Source organism: Platalea leucorodia (genome assembly GCF_965183815.1).
Source record: "Platalea leucorodia genome assembly, chromosome: 3".
NCBI classification, from domain to species: domain Eukaryota; kingdom Metazoa; phylum Chordata; class Aves; order Pelecaniformes; family Threskiornithidae; genus Platalea; species Platalea leucorodia.
In genome coordinates, this window is record NC_138825.1 from 53,514,232 (window position 1) to 53,538,877 (window position 24,646).

The 24,646-nt window shown below is 45.6% G+C and overlaps 1 protein-coding gene across 19 annotated transcripts in view; it reads left to right on the plus strand.

The window, feature by feature from the left end:
• The window catches only part of SOD2 (superoxide dismutase 2), a 36,094-nt gene extending 11,904 nt beyond the window's left edge, over window positions 1-24,190 (plus strand). For 8 of the 19 annotated variants that reach the window (XM_082306048.1, XM_082306060.1, XM_082306059.1 and 5 more), the window contains 2 exons: window positions 43-6,337; window positions 10,669-24,190. In XM_082306048.1, coding sequence (XP_082162174.1) covers window positions 21,746-22,669 — 924 coding nt within the window. In that variant the 5' untranslated portion in view covers window positions 43-6,337; window positions 10,669-21,745 and the 3' untranslated portion in view covers window positions 22,670-24,190. The remainder of the gene's footprint in view (window positions 1-42; window positions 6,338-10,668) is intronic. The other 11 variants (XM_082306062.1, XM_082306053.1, XM_082306052.1 and 8 more) reach the window with 11 other exon arrangements.
• The last annotated feature ends 456 nt before the right edge of the window (window positions 24,191-24,646 follow it).

The window sequence follows — 24,646 nt, forward strand, 5'->3', positions numbered from 1 at the left end:
TGCTTCAGATATGAAGAGAATCCTTTGCTTCTTACTTTCCAGAAGTACCTCCAAAGTACAGAGGAGGCATGTTGTGTCTACCATGGAGTCTGCCTGAAGATGAAGGAAACAGCGGAGTCCTTTTTTCTTCCCTTATTGAAGACTATATGGTACGGTGAAATACCATATAGCAGAGATCAAAAACCCCCAGTGGAGCGCTCCTCCTCAGCGAGTGGACGCTGAGGCAGGGCTTTGTTGGTGAGTGCCATAGTGCGTATCTCGGGCACCTTCTTGGTGCTGCGTGCTCTTAACGAACAGAGGGGTCAACGTGCCTGTACACTGATGCTCTGGAAGGGAGTGCTTAAGCTGTGGAGGAGGCCTGAGTTAAGCCGAGCTAAGGCGCTGAGGAGGTAAGCCACAGAGAGCTCCTCAAGCAGGACCGGCTCTTGCCGAGGCTTTGAAGTCAGTAGTGTGAGACCCAACAGATGTTGGTAAGGCTCCATTTCTGCAGTGCACCAGGTTAAGAAGCAGCTCTGCTCATCTCCTGCCTGCAGTCAGCTGGTGAACTTGTCCCGATGCCTTGTGTCCTGTCTTTAAGGCTGAATGTAGAAAGTCCAAAGCTCTATACAAACAGGAATGTTTGTGGAACTGGAAGATGAAAATTTACTAAATGTTGAAGGCAAATAGTAGGAACGCTGAAGCAATGAAAATGATTTAATGCTTGTTCTGGTGGACAACTACAAAGGACAAACAAAGGTTAGTTGTGTGGTTTGAAGGAAGGGCTTGGTTAAAGTGTCTTAACTCCAAACTTCTGTGAAATCTGGAAAAAGTCCTAGTGGTTTTTGTGACACTAGGAACTGAAGTGCGTGGCTGTAATTTAGCAAGTCTGCTAGCAAAGCTGTCAACTGTTCGGGGCGGTGAAAGTGCATAAACCTCTTACTAGTCTGTGTTAGACAGTAAACTTGGAACCGCCGTTGCTATTCAGAACTAGCGCTTTGCGTGACAGAAGTTGCTGTGGAGGTGGGCGCGTGTGTCTCACCCTACATGAACTGAGAAACAGGAAGGTAAATAAGTACAGCCAATCTCACGTGCCCTGTCTGAACGGACAAGTCTAAGACCCCCTACTCAAAAACTAAACTACTAATGCAATTTGTTCTACCTAAGAGCTTCCTGACCCCAACAGTAAAAATAGTGGCTGTGTGTGTAAAGTTGTCTTCAACCTGAACTGTGCAGGGTCTCTCTCATCAATGAGCATGAAATTACTTGCAGACTTGATCTGCGTGACAGCAATGATGGGTTTTCTAACTTCAGTGCTAGCTGAATTGGCCCTTGACCTGGGCCAAACAGAAGAGTTGCAGAAGACTTGCATCCTGACAGTCCCCCTGAGCCTAGCTTGTGTCGGTCCTTGCTTAACTCTTGCTTATGAAGATGTCATGTATGTATACACAGTTAATTTGTGTGTAGACCACAATATCTTAAAACAAGAACTTGGAATTATTTTCAAGAAGGGAAAAAAGTGCAGTACCTAACCCAAATCCTCTTGGAAATGATTATGTATTATGAGTTGGAAGAACAAAGTGCATCAGGGTGATCCCGTAAGAAATACTTACGGGTGGCAAAGCTGCTGCCCTTAGAGAATTTGGTTTGCAGACTACAAACAGATTTCTGTGGCTGAACTTCTTTTCAGAAACAGATGCAATCGGGTCTCAAAGGGCCATACGCTGCTGCGAAATGCAAGTGCACATTTGTGATTTTTTGCTGACCCGTAAAAGACATTTGAAGGCTAATAAGAATTGCAAAGCATGCATGTCTCATTCTGTACTAGAAAAGATTAAAGTAATTGAAGGCCAGCCAAACCGAGCTCTTGCGGTCTTTCCGCTGTCCCTCTGTGGCGGGTCGTGGGCCTGATGCGGTGGCCGGTCCCAGCAAGCCGGAGGGTGGCACCTTCACCTTGCTCTGGAACAGGAGGGGTCTGGAGATGTCTTTACTGAGCAGTCAGAAGTGGAAATAGATAAAAGAGACTTTTTTCCTCCAGCTTCTACTTTCCACCTCACAATTATTTCACCCTTATCTAGGGCATGATTAAAAAAAAAAAGTAGTAGTAAACCCCAAACTGTCTCCAGAAAAAAGTCAGTGACTCAGCTTGTGAGCTGATAGGCTCTTACAGACATATTAAAACCTCTTTATTTACACAAGACTTACTTGTCTTCGTTTTGCATTCAGGAATTTAGTTCTCTCTAGTGTAGCAAAATAGGTTTAAAGTGCTGCTACGCCATTCTGCTAACATATTACATGCCTATTGCATTGACCTTGCAGAAGTTAATCATTGCAGTAGTATAAAGCAAAGCTGTTGTGCTTGCAGTCGTGTCTAATATCAAGTGGATAAAATACTGGTACCTTAGTAGGCTTAACCTGCCTTTCCTTAAAGTGCTTTCTGCTTAATGACTACAAGTAATACCCTCAGATTTCATCATAGCTGTTTTTACCCCTTTGATTCAAAAAGCAAAGCTGCTCTGGGGGTCTGTGGTAGGTGCATGTTTGACTGTGGAGCTGAAGCCTCTCCTGTCCCAGAGAGCCAGAGCTGAGCGTTTCCCACTAGGTGGGGGTGTGTATCTGCTGTACGCTCTTGTCAGCCCGGCTTCCGAGTTGAATTTCCAAGAGGCAGGTTAAGAAGCAGTTTGTGTCCTCTCACTGCACAGGAGAGGAACTGTTTGGGCTGTTGCTTCCACTTTCTAAATAACCAGAGTCACCCCTGCCACTGAGGCTACCTGTCAGTATGTGGGGAGGAGGCAACGCTGCTATAGAGAAGAAAATTTATTTTAATATGTACAGTCAAATATAGGTCTTGCTGTAACTAAAGCCAGGCAGGCAGAGGCTAGAGGAAGGTACTCCTAATTTAATTATGAAGATGCTTCTAGGATTCCGACCTGGCTGCCTCATCAGGCTCTAACTATGTCTGTGTAGGGACATACAATGTCCATGATGTTCTGAATGGTCTTTCAAGCCCAAAGACCAGAGATTTAACCACAGGGGATGAAGTCTGTTACATTGCTATAATTAAGCCAAGACTGCAGAGAGCACACAGCCAGCTACCTGAGGCACGGAGGTTTAGAGTTAAAATTGTGCTGCCTCCCAGGGCTGTTGCTGCTCCAGTGGAACTCCAGCTTTTCACTGGATCTTCTCACCTCACGAGATGGATGGACAAATTAGCACAGAGGCAAGTCAGCAAACCTGCTGCCTGGACCTGCCAGAGCTGGTGGTGGACTCACGTAGGCTTGTGACACCGCTGAAGCAGCTCGGACAGATGTGTCCCACTGCGGTGTTTTTAAGCATCCCTCTGGGTTGGTGGCAAATCCCTGGAATGGAGAAAACTCCCTACAGTGCAGCACTTGGGAAGTCTTATCATTAGGGCTATGTGAAATGACTGGCAGTCCCGTAGTTGTGGGCTCCTGTTGCACATAAAATTGCAGAAGAAATGACAGTTTTCTGAAGGTGTTCATCTCTCCAAAACCCTGGGGAAACATGCAAAATTTGCTGGTTACTGCACTAGGTGTTTGCAGACAGGTTGGGGACTTCCAGAACCTGACTTCCTCGGGGGGAGTTTTGCCCTGCTAGGGAAGGTAAAAACTTTGAAAAGTCCAGGTCTGTCTTCAGTTGGACTACAATTCCCTAGTCCTTTCTTGTTTTCACCACCTTTTTTTCTGAGGAGGAACCAAGTCTCTGCTTCCCTGGCTTCTCCCTACTTCTGCTGAGGTCCCTCATTGAGGGCCACCTCCTTCAGAGCAGGTGCTGCTGTGCTTTAGTTCCTTGTAGCTGGGTTGCTTCCCACTGGCTGCTCCATAATGCTTGCATCTTAAGGGCTTGTCCTTTATGCTACTGGCAATAGAACTGTAGCTCTAAGAAGTCAGATCTAGAAGCAAGCAGCATGGTAATTCAGCTATTTTTATCAATGAGTTCTGTGACATGGGCAGTGTCAGAAGATTACTGCACAGGAATTTGTTTTTCCTTATTTTTTAAAAGAAGGTTAAAAGCTTTCACACTGTTATTGCAAAGATTATCACTGGCATGTCAGTGGTCTGCAAACCAGGAGGTAAGGAGGAAGAACATGTGTTAATTTAATTTTCATGATTTGAAGGTAACACCACAATTCAGAGAAGGGCTGACTCATTCTATTTCAGTATTTGGCCTTGACAGGAATGGGTAATATTGCCACCTCTATTTATGCCTCTAGAAATTCGGATCTGAGGTAGCTAAAAGCAAGGGCTTTCAGTTTGCAGGAATTTTGAAATTTGGCTGTGGTCAAAACTGGCCAGCATTGAAAACTTGTCAGTATTTCCAGGAATCCAGAAGCTCCCCAGGCCCTGCAGCTGCTGGGGAAGTCTGATGTTCTTGTCTGTCAAGGCAGCTGTCATGGGCTTCGAGCCTTGGGCTTCTCCAAAGGTCATGCAGACAGAGCTGTTTCAAACAAAGCATTTTGGGCTCACCAAGGTAGTGTTTCAGAAAGATCTCCTTCTCTGTGTATCTATGGATCTGTCTTTGGACTAAATGCTTCACGGGGAAGTTTCCAGCCACTCTTAGCCCTCAAGCAGAATTGTGTTGAGTTGGAGGCTGTAGGGAGGAGGGGAAACGCAGTCATTCAAAGGGTGCATCATCAGACCGTCTTCAACTTCTCCCTCCCATAAAAGATGCACACAAACCTGGTCAGCCTGCCCCTCTGGTGGAGAAGAGCTCAGCTCTTGGGCCCTTTGAGTGTTTGAGTTCGTTTCCCAAGACACTGAGAGAAACTTGTGTCAGAATCTGTTTACCCTTTTGCTCCATCTGGGCTCCCCCACCTCTGCTTAAGATTTTGAGCCATTTCAAAAGACCTTGGGTTTAATGTGAATAAGCTGTGCTGATGTTTACAGGGAAGAAATGCTCATGTATTTCTGCTTATTTATTTTTCTTATGAAAGAATAAGTATTGCAAAACTAAAACTCTCATCTGGATTTTTTGGGGGATGGAGAAATAATATTTCTGAGAGCTAAGTGTAGGGCCTGGTGCTTTTTTGCATAACTAAATAAAATGGGAACAATAAACTGGAATTGGCCTGTCTGAGAGTCAAAAGCTTCAATGGGAGTTTTCCCCTTGCCTTCATGAGATCTGAGTCAGTTAAAAGCAATTCAGAGCCAGGACTGCTGCTTTTCTGTATTATCTAGCTGGGAACTGGAGTTGTTCCTGGATTTTGTTTTATCTTAAACGTAAGTCGTAGCAGTTAAGTGCTGGTTGTTGTTGTCCATCTGCTGATATTCATTGCTGTCCTAAATGCATTCTCTCCACCTGATGTGGGACTGTGCCACGCACATTCTGTGTGTGAGCGTCAAACCTGTGTTTTGTATAGGAGAAAGCACAGGCTATTAAATGGAACTAAATACTTTTGTTCCGGATGTGGCTGTCTGGCATAGACACTGTGGGATGGATACAGGTGTGGGCTCATGATGAGGGTTCAGCCCTGAAACTGGTCCTTGAAAGTAACATCTGCATCTTCTGATTTCTGGGCTGACCCACCCAGATTTCTCTCCAGTGAGCTCTGATGTCAGCTTCATTAGAAAGAAGTGTGTCTCTGTGGCCCCAGAGAAGTGTCCAAGGAGCTACCTTATGTTGGGATGTAGGACTATCCCATCAAAGCCCTCTTTCCTTTGCCTGAGCCCTTTGCATCAGCAGCTCGTGTGTCACAACAGTTGAACGATTCTCCTGCTGTATTTGTTATGGCAAATCCCAAAGAGCTCACTGTAGGGCAGCTTTGCACGGGTAGGAGAGAGTAAAGCTGTCCGTGGCCAGCTGAGAATCTGTCCCCCTGTGCTGCACCCGGGAGCACGCTTGGAGCCAGCGTCAGAGGGGTTCTGTGGGCTGTACCCCCGGGCTGGTCCCACTGTCGAGGCAGCGATATGGAGAAGTCCTAGTCCAGCTGTTGCTTGCTTGGAGCTTCTTGCAGAGTCTGAGCTGGACCTGGCATCTGAAAATCCTAGCTGTGCTGTCCAATTACGGATCCTTAGGGATTACAGTTTTGAAGGGGCTAATATGTGTATATGTCTAAACATGCAAATGTAATCATAAGTTTATCTCTGTGTGTGTCGTTCTGTTAACCTCTTCTGGGTGTTTGGAGAAAAAACGGCAGAAAAACCATCTGGTTACGCTCACTCTTGCAATCCGACATCTGGCTGCCAGACTCAAGAGGCCGTGTAATCTCTGCTCATGTGGTTTCCATGCTTTGATTGCCCAGTACAACCGAGCATTGGAGAGGAACTCGCCCCACGTGTCAGCGTGAGCTGACGATGTGTTGGAAGGGCAGAAGGTGTCCACCATTAGACCTTGTTTACATGTAAGTGTTGCCAGGTTAATCCAAGTGGCAGTATGTGTGTATCTTTCTCATATTGCTTCATCGCTGAAGCCTTGGTCTTAAAAAGCTATTGCTTGGGCTGGAACTGCTCTTCCAGTTAACCCAGATGTATTGTAGAGGTGAAATGCTAGTCCTGCACTATGAATGTCATAAAAAATGAAGGCTTCCTGTTAGCATCTGAACTGAAATCAGGAAAAATATGTTTTGTCTGTCCCCCGTGTCCCCCCCCACATCGTCATCCCCCCCCCGCTGCCAAGGAAATGAGACCTTCGGCCTTCCCCCCTTTATTTATTTCTGCATGAATGTAAAAGGATGGGATGGCAGCACCGTTCATGCAAGGAGGGAGGAGGCAGGTGCTGCAGCTTTGCCGCTGCTCTCCGGGTAGGCAGTTAGGACACTCCTCCAAAATGCAGGAGAGCAGCATTGAATTCTTCCTCTGCTGAAGTGGACCTTGAACATGCACCTCTCACCAGAGTGCCCTGCCTGCCATGCCAGGAGCATTTTGGAGGTGATGAATTCCGAGTTCCTCTCCTAGAAGGGAGACTCTGGATTTCCAAAAAATGCTGCAGGCAGTGTCCTGGCTGCTCGAGGGGAGCCACCTGCCCTCATCATGGTCTCGTTCCACTAATTGAGCCCCACATCCTCTTTCTGGCTGCAAGCGTTTGGTGACTTCGGATGAATTGGCAAGACATTTTGAATCAGTCAACACCCTGTATTCAGTAAATAAGTTATTTGCTTCCCCCAGTGTTGCCCAAAGCATTTTCCAGCTCCATGAAACTATTTTCTGTTGGCTTGAAAGGGGAACAGGAATGAAATAAATTTGTTGACTGAGTCAGAGAACATGTAACGGCAGCTAAACAAGAACTCTGATTTACTGATTTTCATCACAATCAAATATAGACTTCATCTTCTACAGATATTTAGGCTGTGGAGTGGGTTTTTTTTCAAAGGGATTCACAATGAATTTGTTCATCTCAAGTCAGAATGAATGTCTTGGTGGCAGTTGGCAGTGACATTTGGGTTATGTTAATGAGTGCAAAATTAAATATAGCATCAAGTAGGAATCAGCAACATCAAAAATAAGTGAAAAACAAGAAAGAACTACCTGTAAGAATGCAGATCAAAAGGAGAGAATTATTGGAAAGTCACAGCACCATTTTTTTATGTTATTTTTTTCAGGGAAAAGCAAAAAAAAAAGACTATAGGCTGAAAATTGGGATAATCACATTCTTTTTTTAAAGCACCACAACCTCAGCTTCTCTTGGAGAAATGATCAGGTTTTATCCTTCACCTTGACCAGAAAAACAAATGCAGTGGAAGAGGCAGAGAGTGGAGAGAGCCTCTGTTTTGCCTTTTGTACTAATTTCTGTGCTGTTCTTGACAATGCTGAGAAACTTCTAAAAATTTTCTGAAAAAACAAGGAATCAGAAAAAGGATGTAACTGGAAAACAACAAAACAAAACAAAAATGTGCTTGTAGAAAGGCAGTTATTTGGTTATCTGTTACAGTGTTTTTTTGGTGAAGATTAAAAGCTGCCCACAGGAGTTAGTACCACCACCATCCACCCAAAACAACCCATCATCTCCTTTGACCTCATCTGTCAAGTTCTCAGCTTGCAGTCAAGGATTATCAAGAATGCCTCAGCCTTGCTAACATTGATCTTTAAGGAAAATACAGCAAATAAAAGACAGGCACCACCTAGACCAAACAATATCCTATTGCCACAATAACCTTCACTCTCAACTTCAACTAACATTAAACTAAGCAGCCTTAAGATATGTATGGACCCTCTGCTCTCCTAGAGGTAGTTGCTCCTTCTTGCCAAAGAAAATGTTCCCAGCGGAGCCTGTAGCTGCTTGTGGGGTTTATTGTCTGACATATAGACAGTCCAGGTTGAAACATCCAGCTTCCCTGATGGACAGCAGTTGCACACCCCAGATCACCATGACCCAGGTGGAGCAGGCAGCTGGATGAATCCAGGAGACAGCTGTCTGTTAAGACGTGATCGACATAGGCAGGGAAGAGCCCTTCCAGCAGGAGATGATATTTATTTGTATAGGAAGAAAATAATCCCTTATATGTCACTTTCTTTGCCACGTGGCAAAAGAGAGAAGGGAACAGACAATGGTAACCCCGGCTTCTTCCTGTGCTCTCTAAAACTGTGCAGGTCGTGCCAGCAAAATTAAAAAATCAGTTCTTGAACAAAAAGTCTTTTTCATCTTTTTCCCTGGGAACTCTCTACTATTGTTCATGGTACGCTATCGACTCAAATACATGGCAAAAGCAAGAGCTGTCACGCTGAAGTGACCTGCTTTCATTTCATTCTTGTTGGAGTCCAGCCTGGCATTGCTCTGGTGGGAACTTAGGCAGATCTACCGCTTTCCTATAACCTTTCTGTGGACTGTTTTCTGCTCTTTGTCATATGCCTTTAACAGGGATTGTGCTTTTTGTGTGACCAAATAAAAATCAAATTCAACTTTTCCATTAAACAAAGGGATGCTCTGGTTTATTAGGACATGCAGGAGTTTCACAATACTGTGCTCATCCATCGTTCAAGGTGGCCAAAAATGCAAGCAAAATTGACTGTAGAAGTTTCTTGTGTTCTTCCTAGTAGGATGAAGTATCGCAACATGGTACAGAATGGAAGTGGTGCTTGATACAGCTGGCAAATAATCATGTGGTACTTTTGGGAAAATGGCATTATGTAGAAAGCAATGAGAAATTGCCATGAAATATATATTCTGCATTTAAAATGATTAATTTGTATGTTATCTTTCCTTTGCAAAATGTTTTTGTTTGCTGAGAGCCAGGTGAATTTTTTTCTTCAAATTTGGCATGCGACCTTTGTTCTCTGAACTTGGTTTTGAGTTGCAAGCTTTGAGGGGATCCCATTTACGGTGAATGACTGATAAACTTAATTTGGTTTGGAACTAATCCAAGCAAGGCATTGCAATCAAAAAATTAAACTGGCCCAGGTTCAGGTGAAATTTTCCTGAAGCTAGTGAAACTTTTGATAAAAAATGAGTTCAAGAAACAGGTGAATTTGGGATGTCAGTATGTAGAGGTCTAAATTCTGAAGAAATACATTTATTTCCAATTTACGTTAAATTGTTCACATGTGTTATTAATAGCCAGGAGTGTCATGGAGTAAGAAGTCAGCTGCATTTCAGTGATCTCTATATCAGGGAAGTCTCAACACTTCTCTAAAGCTGCAGAAGTCCATGAGCTCCTGGCTGCCGGTCTTGTCCTGTGTCTCCAGCACGTAAAACTTTCATTCTTCACAAGTCTTCCGGGAAATTTCAGTTGCAATTTCCTTAAGAGACAGGATGTCGATATACTTCAGAAGGTACACAAGCAACCGAGACCAGAAAAATGCTCCTGCTCCTACTGCTTTCTGAAAACACATTAGATTTGTATGTATTTGGAGAAAGCTTGAGTATCTTGAGAAGTGTTTTGTATTTTTTCACTGGGAACTGAAGGAGCCCTTGGGGGCCCCATCCAGCGTGACGACGGTCTGTGAATGTCTGATCGACAAGGCTGGATTAGAACAGCTATGAGCAAATGGGCTGTGCGCTCTTCTTTCGGTACCATTTAACAGATTAAGGTCAAGAAATTTAACGTGACATAAAATTCTGTCCAAGCAATTATTGCTGGGGCTGTGGTGGTGTCTAGAAGGTCATTGCCTGAACCCCTGGCCTGAGATGAAATTCGTATTAAAAGAACACTCTGTATGAGTAGGGCTCAGGGACCGCTGGCTGTGCGTGGGACAGACTAGGGCGGCTGCTTGCTCCCCCTAAGGCACAGCCATAAATACCACTGTGGTAATGAGGGCTCGTAGAAAAATCTGAGACAGTTCTTCATCTGAGGGATGTTGACTTAGAAGAAGTTTGAGTACCAGCATGTGTTCTCTAATAAAGAGGTCTGGGACAGCCTGTATTCTTCTGAGGTTCTCTAGTGAATGTATTGGCCATGTCCAAGGTATTTTTGCACAAGAATTCACATCCAGCATCTGAAAAGGGGTATAGGAATGTATTCCCAAAAGGTGAATGGGTGATGCTGGTAAAATACAGCTAAATTGGCGTGCAAGTAAATGCTCTTTTTCTGAAGATACCTGTAATTACAGCTGTAGAGGAACTAACCATGTATTTGTTTGAAGGTAATCAATCATGTCATGGCCTGGCTTATGCAGGAATTTATATGAAATGGGTGATCACAGTGTCTCTTTGTGTTTTAAAGCTGGTAAATTTAATATATTTTTCTTTCCTTTCTTAATTCCCATGTCATTTTCTTTACTCTTCCTGTCTTTCTTCCAGATGAGAAGTTGAGTTCTCCCTCCCTCCAGAAGTCAAGAGCTTCGATCAAATCCTTGCCTCTCTCTTACCAATGCGAGTAACCCTGTGGCTAGTCTGAGCCTCTGCACTAAAGTGTATGGAACAACCAGGTTTTCCAAGGGCAACCAATCCCATGTGATACAAGAGAGCATCAAAAAGAAAAGATAATCCCTGTTTTAGAGACAGCAATAACTAATCCCCATCTGAATCACATTGATGTAATATAATATTTTTTTTTCCAGTAGAATAAGGAGTTTGGATAGGAAACTCTCATGGGAAGACTAAGGAGTTCCAGTACTAAGGTAGGCAGGAGACTCACGTTGCCAAGAAGGTAGGTTATATGTGGTGAGCAATGGGTTTTTCTGTAGAGTAAAAACTTAATTAAGATGTTCACAAGCCAGTTTCATGTTCCCATGCTTTGCTTTATTTAACTGAGCTGCCAAAAGGCATCTCCTATATGGTCTGTCACTAATTGCATGAACATGGGCACCAACTAAAGATGAGATTTTTCTTGTAGCTGATCTGTGAACCTGCTTCATTTTTCCAGCATCCTTTTGTATGCATGGTTGTCAGCCTGGTACTTACAGCTCCCCTTGTCCTGCCTTCACCAGTACTGTGTGCAGAGAGTGCGCCTGCAAGTGATGCTTAATCCCCTGTTTACTTACCACAGCATCCCATTAACTCTGTGGAGAATCTCAGGCTGTTGTTTTTTAGAGAAATGAAGTAAAGTTAAGAGAAGTTGAGGCAGGATATATTGTTACCTATGAAACATGTACACTAGATAGAGTACAAATGTAGTTTTTCGGGATCATGGCATAACTTCAGTAACGGTTGACGTGAAAAGCCCCAAAGTGAACCCTTTAAAACAACAAACATAGTGCCTAGGGAAAAGCTTCACTGCTGCAGAGGGATGGCTGGCGTGACATTCTTTCTTCTCTAGTACGGTGAGTTTCTTCTCTAGTATTTCTTCTCTAGTACTCTGGGAAGGCAAGTGTATCCCACCAAAACACTGGCCTCCTTCCACTGCAGGGCACAGGGCTGGGTGTTTACTTGCATCAGCCTGCTGTAGACAAAGTCAGGATGGAGCCTTCTCATGTGTTTGATAGATTTTTAAAGTAGGCCTTTTCTTTGGGCTGTTAGGGAAGTTGCAGATGCTGCTGTTTCAGCTGACGACTGTGTAGGAGTCCATAGCAGGGAAGCGTGCTGGCCGACGTGAAAGGCAGGATCCATCCCGACTGCAACCTTCTGCAGACCTGGGAGAATTTCATTGCGGAGGTGACCTTCTGCCTTGGTTCCTGGGAATAAACCAGCACTCTTTAAGTGTGGCCATGCAATTTATCTTGCAGCCTTTCAGGCTACTTTCTCCCCCAGTTCCTGCTGTGCCGGTGATCAGCTATTTCTAGTACTGTGGCCTGTGTTCAGACGCCTTACAGCAGCTGCCTTGCTTTGGAGTCGTGGCTGTCCCTCTCCACTGACTATGAGGAGACCCAAGGTCTGGCAGCGCAGGAGGACATGTTGCCTCGGTCGTGTGTCCTGCCTGGATGCAGGGCAGGCACTGGGATACCGGTTAGATCCTCCCGAGGTGCCCACATGTTCATAGCCCCAGCCTGCCATTGCTGCTTCAGAGGCCTGACCCTTGCTGGAAGGCAGGGGAGCGCAGGGGCATCCTTCCCAGAGAGGGGCAGCAGCTGCATTTAAATCCCTTATCCACGGGGACATCTTTTCCAGCACTGTAGTGATTTTGCTGCTGTTAAGAGGATCAAATTCCAGCCCTGTGTGTTCCTGACTCTCAGATACAGAGGATATATGTGTACGTACACATGTGCATGTGTCCTCTTAGACACACAGGAATGGGGGTCCCTGAATCCAGCAGTGCCATGGTGTCAATACAGTGCTGGAGAGGAGTGTGCTCAGGAGTAAACCATTTATCAAACTGTGTTTTCTTGACTCAAAGCCCCAGTCCAGCCAAACACTTCAGCTGGTGTCTGATTGTAGGCAGAGGAACACTCACAAGCTTAAAGATAAAACAACCATGAGTTACCTAGCGGGGCAACACTAAAAAAGGGCAGCAGCTGGCCAGCTGTGCCCTTCAAGAACAATACAGGGCTCTTGGCATAAAATTACCTTTTTGGCCAACATTTTCTCGTGGATGACACTGCTTCTCTTTGATAGCCAGAACTGATTGGAAGAAAAACTCAAAAAAAAAAAAAAAAAAAAAAAAGAAATGAAATGAGGGGGGAATCTAGCAAGTGAAAACCTACATCTCTAAAATTCTGGACTCTGCCATGACGTGGCTGTCAGTAACAAACCTTGTGTGAAAGCTGAAATTTCATTTTGGATCTGTCAGCGGACTCTTTTACTACTGAAAAAAAAGAAAAGAAAAGAAAATCACACTCCCTTATGAATTGCCAAGTGAACGCACAATAGCTGCATTTATTTTATTAGCCTTCTGACCTTTCCCTTCTCTGGTGAGGTTTCTTTTTCCTATTAGCACTATTAGAGCGTCTACTGAGATGGCAACAAAACAAACACTGTTATTGTTGGCTAATTCACTCTTTTAGCAAGGAACAGGGATGCACAGGCCACGAGCAGACACTTGCCTTGCACCTCCAGCCCATGGCAGGCGTGGGAGCCAGGCCGTGCCTGGGACACCAGGTCCCGGTATGAACACCATGACCGCCACCACGCTGAGGACGCTGCATCTATTTTCACAAAGCACTTCAAGTCACGCTTGACTTGGAGCCTGGGAGTGATTTATTTGCCTCCAGCGGAGGAGTGTTATTTTGTTTTGTACCATTCATGTATTTTTGCACAGATATTGGGGTTCCCCCCCTCTCTTTTCTATAACTGCCCCACAACACCACTTTCTCTGGAGGTGATCAACACGAGACCATGCGGGGATGGCTGGATGCTTCCTGTCCTCATGGTTTCTGGGGCAGGTTGGTTTGCTACAAAGCACTGCAGCTGCTGGAGAGACGGGTGTGATTATTGTGGCAGCGCTTGCCCAAAGTCCTATGCGGATTTTGTGTCCTTAATTTACCGATCAGTGGAACTGGCTGCTCAGCATCAGCGGAACTGGGTGTTTCAAAAATTTATACCAAGCAGTAAGGGTCGGCTGTCATGCTGGCACGGAGCAGGACTGTGGAATTTTTGGACTTATATGGAAGTCTGAGAAAACTTCAGAAATAATTCTGGAATATGCCCAGCAGACTGCATGGTAACAGAGGAGCTGGCTGAGGAATTTATAGCTGTGGGGAGAGAATAATCATCTTTTTTCTAAAGAAATTTTGATCCCGGGAGGGGAAAAAACAACTCAGAAGGCTAGTGGAGAATTTGTCAATTATTTTTTCCTTCGTGGGTAACTTATCTGGGACCTATATACATAAATCATAGTAATAACACAAACACTGCTGAAATTACCAGCAGCATTTAAGCAGGAGAATTTGGGGCTAGGATCTCACCAGCTTTCCAGAATGCCGAGATCACAGTGCCGTGTTATTCTAGTATTAGTCACTTCTAGCAGATAAGATTGCATATAAACCGCAACCCATCTGCACTTTCAGGAGGGCCAAGCCAACCCATTTAGGAACAGTTAAATTGCTAGTTCTTGAACATAAGTGGCGGGATGATAAATGTGACCTCTTTGCTGTTAACCCCAGGAAAGTGCAGCCAATTTTTCTTTAGTTTAGCCTAAGGGAAAAAGCATATTAAATCTTTGCATGTTGGCATTCGGAGTCTTCTCTTTTTAGAACAGTGGCACACCACTTTAGAATTTAAGGGGGATGGCTGAATCAATTGCTCATATACATTTACTCCATATAATTACTTTGTTCTCCTAATTAATTTCTTTATATTATTTTACCACTCAGGAGATTTAGTTACTTGCTATAATCCATGGTACTAGACACTCTTAAAACACACGCCACCAACAAACCCTCCCCACCTTTCTCTCTTTCTGTGGCTCTGTAGGTACTGGGGAAAAAAGTTTACAGTAGCTGTATTTGTTGTTGCACACGAGGTGTCTTTCAAGTATTGTGTCTGCCTGGTGAAGAGGCAGCTGGAAGCGTCCCTGACACCCCAATGTGTGCTGGGCTTGTCTTTAGAAAGAGATGGGGAAATTGCTGACTCTTCCCGGGGAGCTGTACACCTAAAAGTGAACAAGTGACTAACTGTGCTATTAGACATGATAAAACAGAGACACTTCAGACAGCGAGGAGAATAGAGAGGAATAGGGTCAGGACCCATCCAGTTATGGGATCGGCCTTTTCAGCAAGGCTTTGGGATCCTGCGCCGCCTCAGGTAAGGTTATACTGAGCCTTTTCCTGATAGTCATATCAAGATGATCTGGTACCCTAGATTCCCAACCCAAAGACTCAAGAGTTGGGACTGTGGTATTGCAAGTAAAACAATAACAGCTGCAGCATCACAAGGGCTTGCTTGCAGCACAAGCAGTGATGTTCACCTCTCTCTGTGATTTCACCTTGATCCCACCTCACCAGCCGTTTGAACACCCTGTGATCTTCCAGAAAGCCGCTCATGACAGGCAGAACAGCAGAGACCGTGATCCTCTTCTGTGCCCCGTGGCACAAGGGGTTAAGCCAGGACTAAGGTGAACATGGATGTTTTTGTTGTTTGTGTTCAGAGGTGCTTTAGGGCTGCCTCTTAAGAGCTATGGCCCAGAAGGCCACAATAGCTAGAAAACAGCTAAGAACATCTTCGTCTGTTTTTCCTTTCTTTTTCATGCACCTGGTGCAGGTGCTCAGCGCAGCATGCCGAGGAGACCCTGCCCAGGCTCTGCATTTCTCTCACACCTGTGTAGGGCCAGCTGTGCTGGAGACCTAGCTTGTTTTCAGGGTTCCTATGGACTACATCAGTACAGAAATATAGGTGTGAACAAATAACTATCTTCTAGGTTAGCATCCTACTATTGTTTTTACCTTTTCCGTGCACAGATGTTCTTGCAAAATCCCAGTTAAAAGACAGAAAGTATTAACAATACCTGCTTCCAGGGCCTCGGTTAGACCCAGGCAGTACCTCCAGTTACCCAGTTTGAGCCATGGAGTATGTCAAGAATGTACATACCATTACACACTGGGAAGATATGCCCCATAAACTCTGAAGCCTTGATTGGCTCAGCTAGAAATATTTCTAAATGAGTGTTGCAAAACACTGTGTGGTTTTAAAATGGCAGTTAGTCTTTTACTATTTTTTGAGCAGTAGTCAGAAGAATCACGGAGTCAAAGAAATTCCAATACAATGCATTCATGGCATCACGTTTAACAGCAGTGAACCAAATAGTGCAAATTACCCTAATGATCCCATTCGATTTAATAGCTGGGCTACCTCTGTGTTTTTCAAATAACTGAGGTTGTAAAGTTTTCTACTTTTTAACTAGGTTGCTTTTTGGTGTCAGTTAATGTTATGTTTTATTAAGTCAGCGTGGTGGTTTCCTGCCAGTTTTATTTCATGTTTTACAGACAAGTCATCTCTATAGGGTACTGTTAGAAAATATTTTATAACATTTCATGTCTATTTGCTAACCACAAACAGTCTCTCTGGTAAAACAAAATGCATTCAATTATCTTAATTTTTACTAATTTCACTTTTCTCTGAAAAGTCCCTTCTGATGTGGAGAGCACAGCTGCACAGGAGGAAGCCAAGAGCAGCCCGGAGAGAAAACAGCGGTGCTGGCGGGAGCTGCCGGATGGGGACCGCGCTGCTCCCGGAAACTCAGCCTGTGGGAAAGGGACCCCTGGGCTCTGCTCCCCTCTCCCTGCGCCCGGGGCAGGGAGGTGGCTCAGCGTCCGACGGCTTCTGACCCCGCTGCACCGGAGCTGCAGGCCTGGGGGAGGGCAAGGCAGCCATCCCACCTGCAGGTGACAAGGGCATGGATGGAGGTATGCCGCCGATGGGCGAAAGCACCAGCCCTCGTCGGTGCGTTTGGCACGGGCTCGCATGGTGGCTCCCTAGCAGCCTGCCCGCAATGGCTGGGCTCTTGCTCCAGAGCAGCGAATGCTGAGGAGTGAGTTACACAAAGTGGTGCCAACAAAAACTGTGCTGCTGCTCAACTTTTTCTTCTTTAATGATGTGGACCGGCACAGCCCTGCTTTTTGGGATCAGCCCAGGAGGCCTTTAATGCTTTCCTTTCTTGAGCAGAAGGGTGGAGTGAACAGATTGACCTGGGAAAGCTGGTTGCCTTGACCTTGGGGTATATGTTGCTTGTAGTGTTAGGAGGCTGGTTAACATCAAACTGGGACTATGAAAGGGGTTGTCTTCAATTTGGAGCTTCGTTTGGGATACAACGAATCTTTACCAACTTCTACACTCTCCTTTATTAGAAGCCAGCTGCTCTAAATACTGTCTTTTCAAAGGTTCAAGTTTCCCAATTTATTTTCCATATGATTTTGTTTTAAACATTGAGTATGGCCTTGTGGCCAAAAGACTTTCTCATCTCTGGAAGCATGTGAATGTAAAATAACCCCCGCAAGGTTCAAACTCTGAATGGTGTGCAAGGTTGAATCATTTTGTTGGAAGCAGGGACAGACAAATGGAAAGAACAATTTTGAGCACATTCTGTCACTGCAAGGTGCGAAGTATGTGTTGGGTATAATTCCTATTTGTACTCGTATTCCAAACCAGACCAAAATCCAAGTTTAAGTTTGCTCTTCTTAGTGCAGTGGAACAAAGTGCTCATCCCACATGGGGCCTGGATGCCTCGAAGGCATCCCATTACTCCAAGCAGCCTTTCCAGGGAAAAGATGGCTCTCCATCTCCTCGAAGGCTCAAATCTGAGGCACGAGTGCTGAGTGTCAACGCTGAGGTATTTCACGCCCCAACAAGCAGAGAGGGGCTTTCTGTCACCCTGGTGGCATGCAGAGTGACATGCTAGACCCTAGCATTACATCACCTCTATATATTCTCTCAAAAAATAATTCCTGTCTACTGCAGCAGCAGTTTCATGGTGCTGAGCAAAGCGTCCCCAAGGAGCTGCAAGAAAGGCCTGTTCTGCATGCAAAATACCAGGGATTAATTAACGTTGTGTATTTTAGGTGGTGTGCCCAGATAGGACAGTGTAGGTGTGGGCTACTGGAGGTTAAGAATGGCTTATTCTGATTTCTTTTAATCTGTTGAAAATAAAAAAAAATGGTTTAAGCAAAACCAGAATACAGTATTACGGTACTGGGTGCCTGTGTACAAGTTCTCATTGGCTGAATCAGACTCATTAAAACACTTAGTAGCTACACCAGTGCAAACTACTGTGTAGGTAAGACCTGAGATGCTCTTTCATGGAAGGAAGATCTTAGAGGAGGTGTGGTAATGATCTATCAATAATTGACCAGACTTGCTATAAAATGCATCTACAGGAACATAAGAGCAACCAAGTGGGTCAGGACACACCCACAGGTTCACCCAGCCCAGCAAGCTGTGCCCTACCATTGCTCACACTGGAAGCCAGGGAATGGTATAAGACTGGGGCAAATGCAAAGGGATGCTTCCCCATCCTCCAGCAACTTGTGTCTGAGCCAGAAGGGAGTGCTTCTCCCTTCTATGCTATGTAAGTGCTATGTAATAGCTCTTGATGTATTTCTGGTTCATGGATTTGTAAAGTTGTCCCTTGAACCCAAGTAGACTTTTATACCTGTAGCATCCTGTGCCAAGCATATTTGGTGTGGAAAGATATTGATGGTGGATTCCTCATATCATGAACAGAGTTAAAGGTTTTATCTGCCTTTTCACCATTGTCAGCAGTGAGATCCAGAGAGCTACTCAGTCTTCTTGCAGAGATTTTTCAGAACCAGATGTTCCAAATGACCTGAGATGAAATATTTAGTAATAGTAATAACATATGCCAGGCTTCTGACACACAGGGTCTGCAGCTATGTCTGCCTTCTGTGGTCCAGGTATACGAAAAGATCCATAATTCCTGTTGTAGTGATTCACATTGCATTTCTGTGCAGTGATTTTCCCATCTGGCATCCTTTATTCATAGCAGCAGTTCTTCTTCTCTTCCAAGATCCTGTTTCTTTTTACTTTGTTCTTTTTCCTTTGAGGTTTCTCACCAGTTCAGGGAAGATAAGCGGATGTGGAGATGGTGTTGCACAGGGTGAAAGGGAGTACACACTTTCAGAGCAAGCATCCATTGTCATCAGCTTTTCTGATTTCATTGGAGCTCTTGTACTTTCCCTTAGCTGCCTTCATGCAGCAAAAGCCCTGAGTAACAACAGAGACAAAGTTTCATCAGTTGTACGTAGGTGCTACGTCAGTGCCAATGCTGGGCTGCACTCTCTCACACTTTTTATTCAGGATTCAAAATTTTCAGGCACTGGAGGGAAAAACCTTTGTGTTATTTCCAAAAGAAACTTTAATGTGCTGCAGCCACCGTCTGCCTGCAGCTCATAAATTAAAAACAATTAAATGCACAAGACACAACAAGTCACTACTTCCTATTGGCCTGCCCCTTCCCTCTTGCCTTGTACAGTCAAGCTATGATGAAGCAGCTTCTCTGGCAGAAAAAAAAACCAACAAAACCCCAACCCCCAGCTCCCCAAAAGTGAAGGAAGAAAAAAAGCATCAGGGAAACAAACTGAAACACAGGAAGGCAAGTCTTGTGACCCATTTGTTCTTTTGTTTGCAGTATAAATCACTCCATTATAATAATAAATTTGAGGACATAATTGGACTCCACATATAAATCTATTGCCAGTGATTACAGGCAAAATGCCCCGAGCGATGGAGCCTGCAATCCAGTGCTGGTGCGGTTTGGGGGGAGGCCTCGGGGAGGGGGAAGGGAGCCTCTACAGCTGCCAGAGTATTTTCCATGAGCAGTTCTGTAGCTGGAAACAGATGCTCTGTGCTGCCGTCCAGCCAGCAAAGTAATGTAAAAAACATTATGAAGATACCCTTCAAAGCATTCAATGAGCTTTGCTCATTGTCCAGCAGTGGCTTGTCCTCCTCCTTGCTCCCTACCAAAAGCCCCATGTGGGTATCGTGAAGGTCTCTCTGCCCCATCCCCCTGATACGGGGGAAATGCCCCCCCTAAAGCTGGGGCAGCTCTTTCCTTTGCAGCTGAAGATGGGTACCGTTACTGTTTCTTAGTCTCAGGTCCTGACTGAATGTTAGAAATACAGAAGGGCTTTTAGATCTCCTTGGCAATATTTCCTGAGCAAATGTGAATGTTGTGCCTGCAGGAACGAAAGGCTAAACTCATTTCCCTCCTGGCCATCTATGTGGGCACCACCTTGCCCTCCACAGCCACCGTGCTGCTAGAAAGCTATGACCTAGTTGCCATTACTGAAACTTGGTGGGACAAACCCGATGACTGGAGTGCAGCTATCGATGGCTACAGGCTGTTCAGAAGGGACAGGCGAGGAAGGAGGGGCAGAGGCATTGCCCACTACATCAAGAAACAGACAGAGTGTGAAGAGCTGTCTCTGAAGAATAGCCACGAGCAGGTTGAAAGCTTATGGGTGAGAATCAGAGACCAAGGCAACAAAGGGAACCTTGTGGCTGGTGTCTGCTACAGGCCGCCCGATCAAGGGGAGCCTATTGACAAAGTCTTCTTACCCCAGCTACCGGAGGCATCACGCTCGCAGGCTCTCGTCCTTCTGGGGGACTTCAACCACTCCGACATCTGCTGGAAAAGTAGCATGGTGAGCTGTAGGCAATCCAGGGGACTCCTGGAATGGCTTGAGGATAACTTCCTAAGCCAGGTAATAGACAGGCCTACCAGAGGGGATGCGATACTGGACCTGTTGGTCACCAACGCAAGTGAGCTAATCGGTGATGTCAAGATTGGAGGCAGCCTGGGCTGCAGTAGTCATGCACTGGAGTGGAGTTTGCAGTCCTGAGGGATATGGGTCAGGCGAAGAGTAAAGTCAGGACCCTGAATTCTAGGAAAACAAACTTCCAGCTCTTCAAGGAGTTAGTCAATAGGACCCCTGGGAAACTGCCCCCAGGGACAAGGGAGCAGAACAGAGCTGGCAAATATTTAAGGGCACTTTCCATAGAGGGCAAGAGCTCTCAATACCCAGGTGTAAGAAGGCAGGAAAGGAAGGCAAGAGACCAGCATGGATGAGTCAAGACCTGCTGGTCAAACTAAAGGGCAGGAAGGAAATGCACAGGCAGTGGAAGCAGGGACAGGTATCCTGGGAAGAGCATAGGGATGCTGCCCAGTTGTGTAGGGATGGGATCAGGAAGGCCAAGGCACAGCTGGAGCTGAACTTGGCAAAGGATGCAAAGAATAATAAGAAGGGCTTCTACAGGTACATCAGCCAGAAAAGGAAGGTCAAAGAAAGTGTACCCTCCCTGATGAGCAAGACTGGCATACTGGTAACAGCAGATGAGGAGAAGGCTGAGGTACTCAACAACTTTTTTGCCTCAGTCTTCACTGGCAACTTCTCACCCCACACCTCTCAAGTGGATGGACTGCAAGATGGAGACTGGGGGAGCAAAGTCCCTCCCACTGTAAGAAAAGATCAGGTTTATGACCACCTGAGGAACCTGAACATGCATAAGTCTATGGGACCTGATGAGATGCATCCCAGAGTCCTGAGGGAACTGGCTGACGTAGTTGCCAAGCCACTCGTCATGATATTTGAAAAGTCCTGTCAGTCAGGTGAAGTCCCTGGTGACTGGAAAAAGGGAAACATTGCACCCATTTTTAAAAAGGGTAGAAAGGAGGACCCTGGGAACTACCGACCTGTCAGCCTCACCTCTGTGCCTGGGAAGATCATGGAACAGATCCTCCTAGAATCTATGCTAAAGCACATAGAGGACAGGGAGGTGATTCGAGACAGCCAGCATGGCTTTATGGCTTCACCAAGGGTGACTGCTGCCTGACCAACGTAGTAGCCTTCTATGATGGAGCAACTATGTCAGTGGACAAGGGAAGAGCTATGGATGTCATCTACCTGGACTTCTGTAAGGCCTTCAACATGGCCCCCCACAGTATCCTTCTCTCTAAATTGGAGAGATATGGATTTGATGGGTGGACTGTTTGGTGGATGAGGAATTGGTTGGATGGTCACATCCAGAGTAGAGGGTAGTGGTCAACGGCTCAATGTCCAGATGGAGACTGGTGACAAGTGGTGTCCCTCAGGGATCTGTATTGGGACCAGTACTATTTAATATCTTCATCAATGACGTAGACAGTGGGATTGAGTGCACCCTCAGCAAGTTTGCAGATGACTCCAAGCTGAGTGGTGCGATTGACACACCTGGGGGATGGGGTGCCATCCAGAGGGACTTGGACAAGCTCAAGAATTGGGCCCATGTGAACCTCATGAGGTTCAACAAGGCCAAGTGCAAGGTCCTGCACCTGGGTCGGGGCAATCCCAAGAAGGACTTGGGGGTTCTGGTGGACGAAAAGCTGGACATGAGCTGGCAATGTGCACACGCAGCCCAGAAAGCCAACCGTATCCTGGGCTGCATCAAAAGAAGCGTGGCGAGCAGGTCAAGGGAGGGGATTCTGCCCCTCTACTCCACTCTCGTGAGACCCCACCCGGAGTACTGCATCCAGCCTTGGAGCCCCCAGCACATGAAAGACATACACCTGTTGGAGCGGGTCCAGAGGAGGGCCACAATTATGATCAGAGGGCTGGAGCACCTCTCCTATGAGGACAGGCTGAGAGAGTTGGGGTTGTTCAGCCTGGAGAAGAGAAGGCTCCCAGGAGACCTTATTGCAGTCCTCCAGTACTTAAAGTGGGCTTATAAGAAAGATGGGGACAAACTTTTTAGCAGGGCCTGTCATGATAGGACAAGGGGTAATGGTTTTAAACTAAAAGAGGGTAGGTTTAGACTAGGTATAAGGAAGAAGTTTTTTTACAATGAGTGTGGTGAAACACTGGAACAGGTTGTCCAGAGAGGTTGTAGATGCTCCATCCCTGGAAACATTCAAGGTCAGGTTGGATGGGGCTCTGAGCAACCTGATCTAGTTGAAGATGTCCCTGCTCATTGCAGGGGGGTTGGACTAGATGACCTTTAGAGGTCCCTTTCAACCCAAACTATTCTATGATTCTAAGATGTGAGACAGTGAGAAACTGCTTTTACAGGAGTTGTCCAGATGTACAGGTCAGCACGCTGCAGGTGCAAGACACAAATGGCCTAGGTGGGGAGACCTGGAGAAAAGCCCGAGTCCAAAGTGAAGCCCAGGTTGTAGACAGAGTGGTGGGACTTTATCACAATAACCAAGAAAGATGGTGTGCCATAACCCTGCCTCAGCTGTGCCACAGCCTTGCTCCTTCTTGCCTTTGCTCCTTCAACCTTTCTCAAGGCTTCCTGCCCCCAGCAGGGTGCTGCTGGGCCCCGCACCGCAATACAGGGGGTCGGGTGAGCTGGACTCCTGCCATGCTGAAGAGCCCCTCCAGACAGCGAGGTACAGCACCGTGGGAGGCAGCCACTGGCTGCTGTGCCGGGTGAGGTTTTGGGAACTCCTTATGGTGAAGCAGCCTCTCTCAGCCGCACTTGGCCCTTCTGTTACACCATGGCTTAGTGGGCTCCTAAAGAAAAAGTTCTTGTTCCTGAGGAAAGCTGGTTGATTTAGTGCAATTGATGGGATTTTTTTTTTTTGCTTTTTCCTACCAATTTTTGACTTAAAAAAAAAAATCTTTATTTTACTCCTAGCCTTGCATCCTTTCTGCAGCAGATGCTTAGGGGTGTTTCAAATGCTCCACCCCAAAACCAGCACCGCTGCTTTTCTAACCCAAAGAGAGACTGGTTTGCTTTCCAGTTCTAGTGTCCAGCTAGCCACCTGCTACCTGTGTTCTGGTGACATTTTTCTTCTTCCATATTTTTTCTTTAAACGCAGTATTTTGAGCATCTATGGTTCACATGAAGCAGAAATCCAGTGTTCCCCACACTGCCGAACAGCATGGGTTGTGGGACAGATTTTTGGATATCTGGGGAATTTTTTGAATCTGTCTTAGAAAGTGAGAGCAAGTGCTAGGTTTTCTTAACCGTGACTTCTTTCAAAGTCACTTCTACTGCACCCATGATACACTACTGTATTTGTCTTTCAAATAGCTTTTTATTAAATTTGTGTAGCACACAATAGTATTCTTTTACAGAACTTGCATTTCCCTCTATTAACGCAATATTTCTAGCCAACATCAAACTTCCCCCATCTTTAACAAGCCTTCTGGGGATATAAAAGTTTTTGGCAGCGATATAAACAGTTCTAATCCTATCTATGCAACTCTTGTTGCCATTTGGCTTATTGTTTTTGAGTCTCTACCAGGCTAAGCACTCATTTTAGCCAGACTGCTGGTTCTTGTTTTTCGTCTCTCTCACTAGCGTATGGCACTCTGCTTGACATGGTGGTGTGATCCTGACCAGAAGACCATTGTACAGACCATTGTAGAGCTGTTTCCTTGTAAGAAAATCCTGTAGTAGCTCAAATTACTGAAAGGGGAGAGTCTCTGCTGTGGATGGGGTCTGCACATGGCGTGCAGTGCATGGGTTGGAGTCCTGTTCAATGATACACTGCTTGAGGCTACCAGTGACTAAAAGGGACATAAGGCTATCTATACTATTCTCTTCCTATAGTCTTAGCTCTAATAAATAACATTTTAAGTGATACCTTACAGAGTGTGAGTGCTGTTTGTACTGGGATCATAATGGACCAGCACCTCCTGGTGCAAAACACATGGCTACCATTTGGGTGGTGTGTTTGATCCGCCTGACAGCAGTCTAAAGTTACTTACAGCTTTGGTGGAAGAACCACGTTCACATCATGAGCACAGGGATTTCCCTGCTTAGGGAGGGGTAAGCACCATCATCAGGGATGCAAAGGGAGAACATGTTGGATATTGGACCCATCTAAGAATTGGAAAGAGCAATTAGCCCTTTGAAAATGCCTTGTATATAGCTAGTTCCCTGTTTTGTTAGGAGAGAGCACCCCCCCTGGGCTTCTGGAGAATGGAAAACCAGAACGGGAAGGGAAGGGAAGGGAAGGGAAGGGAAG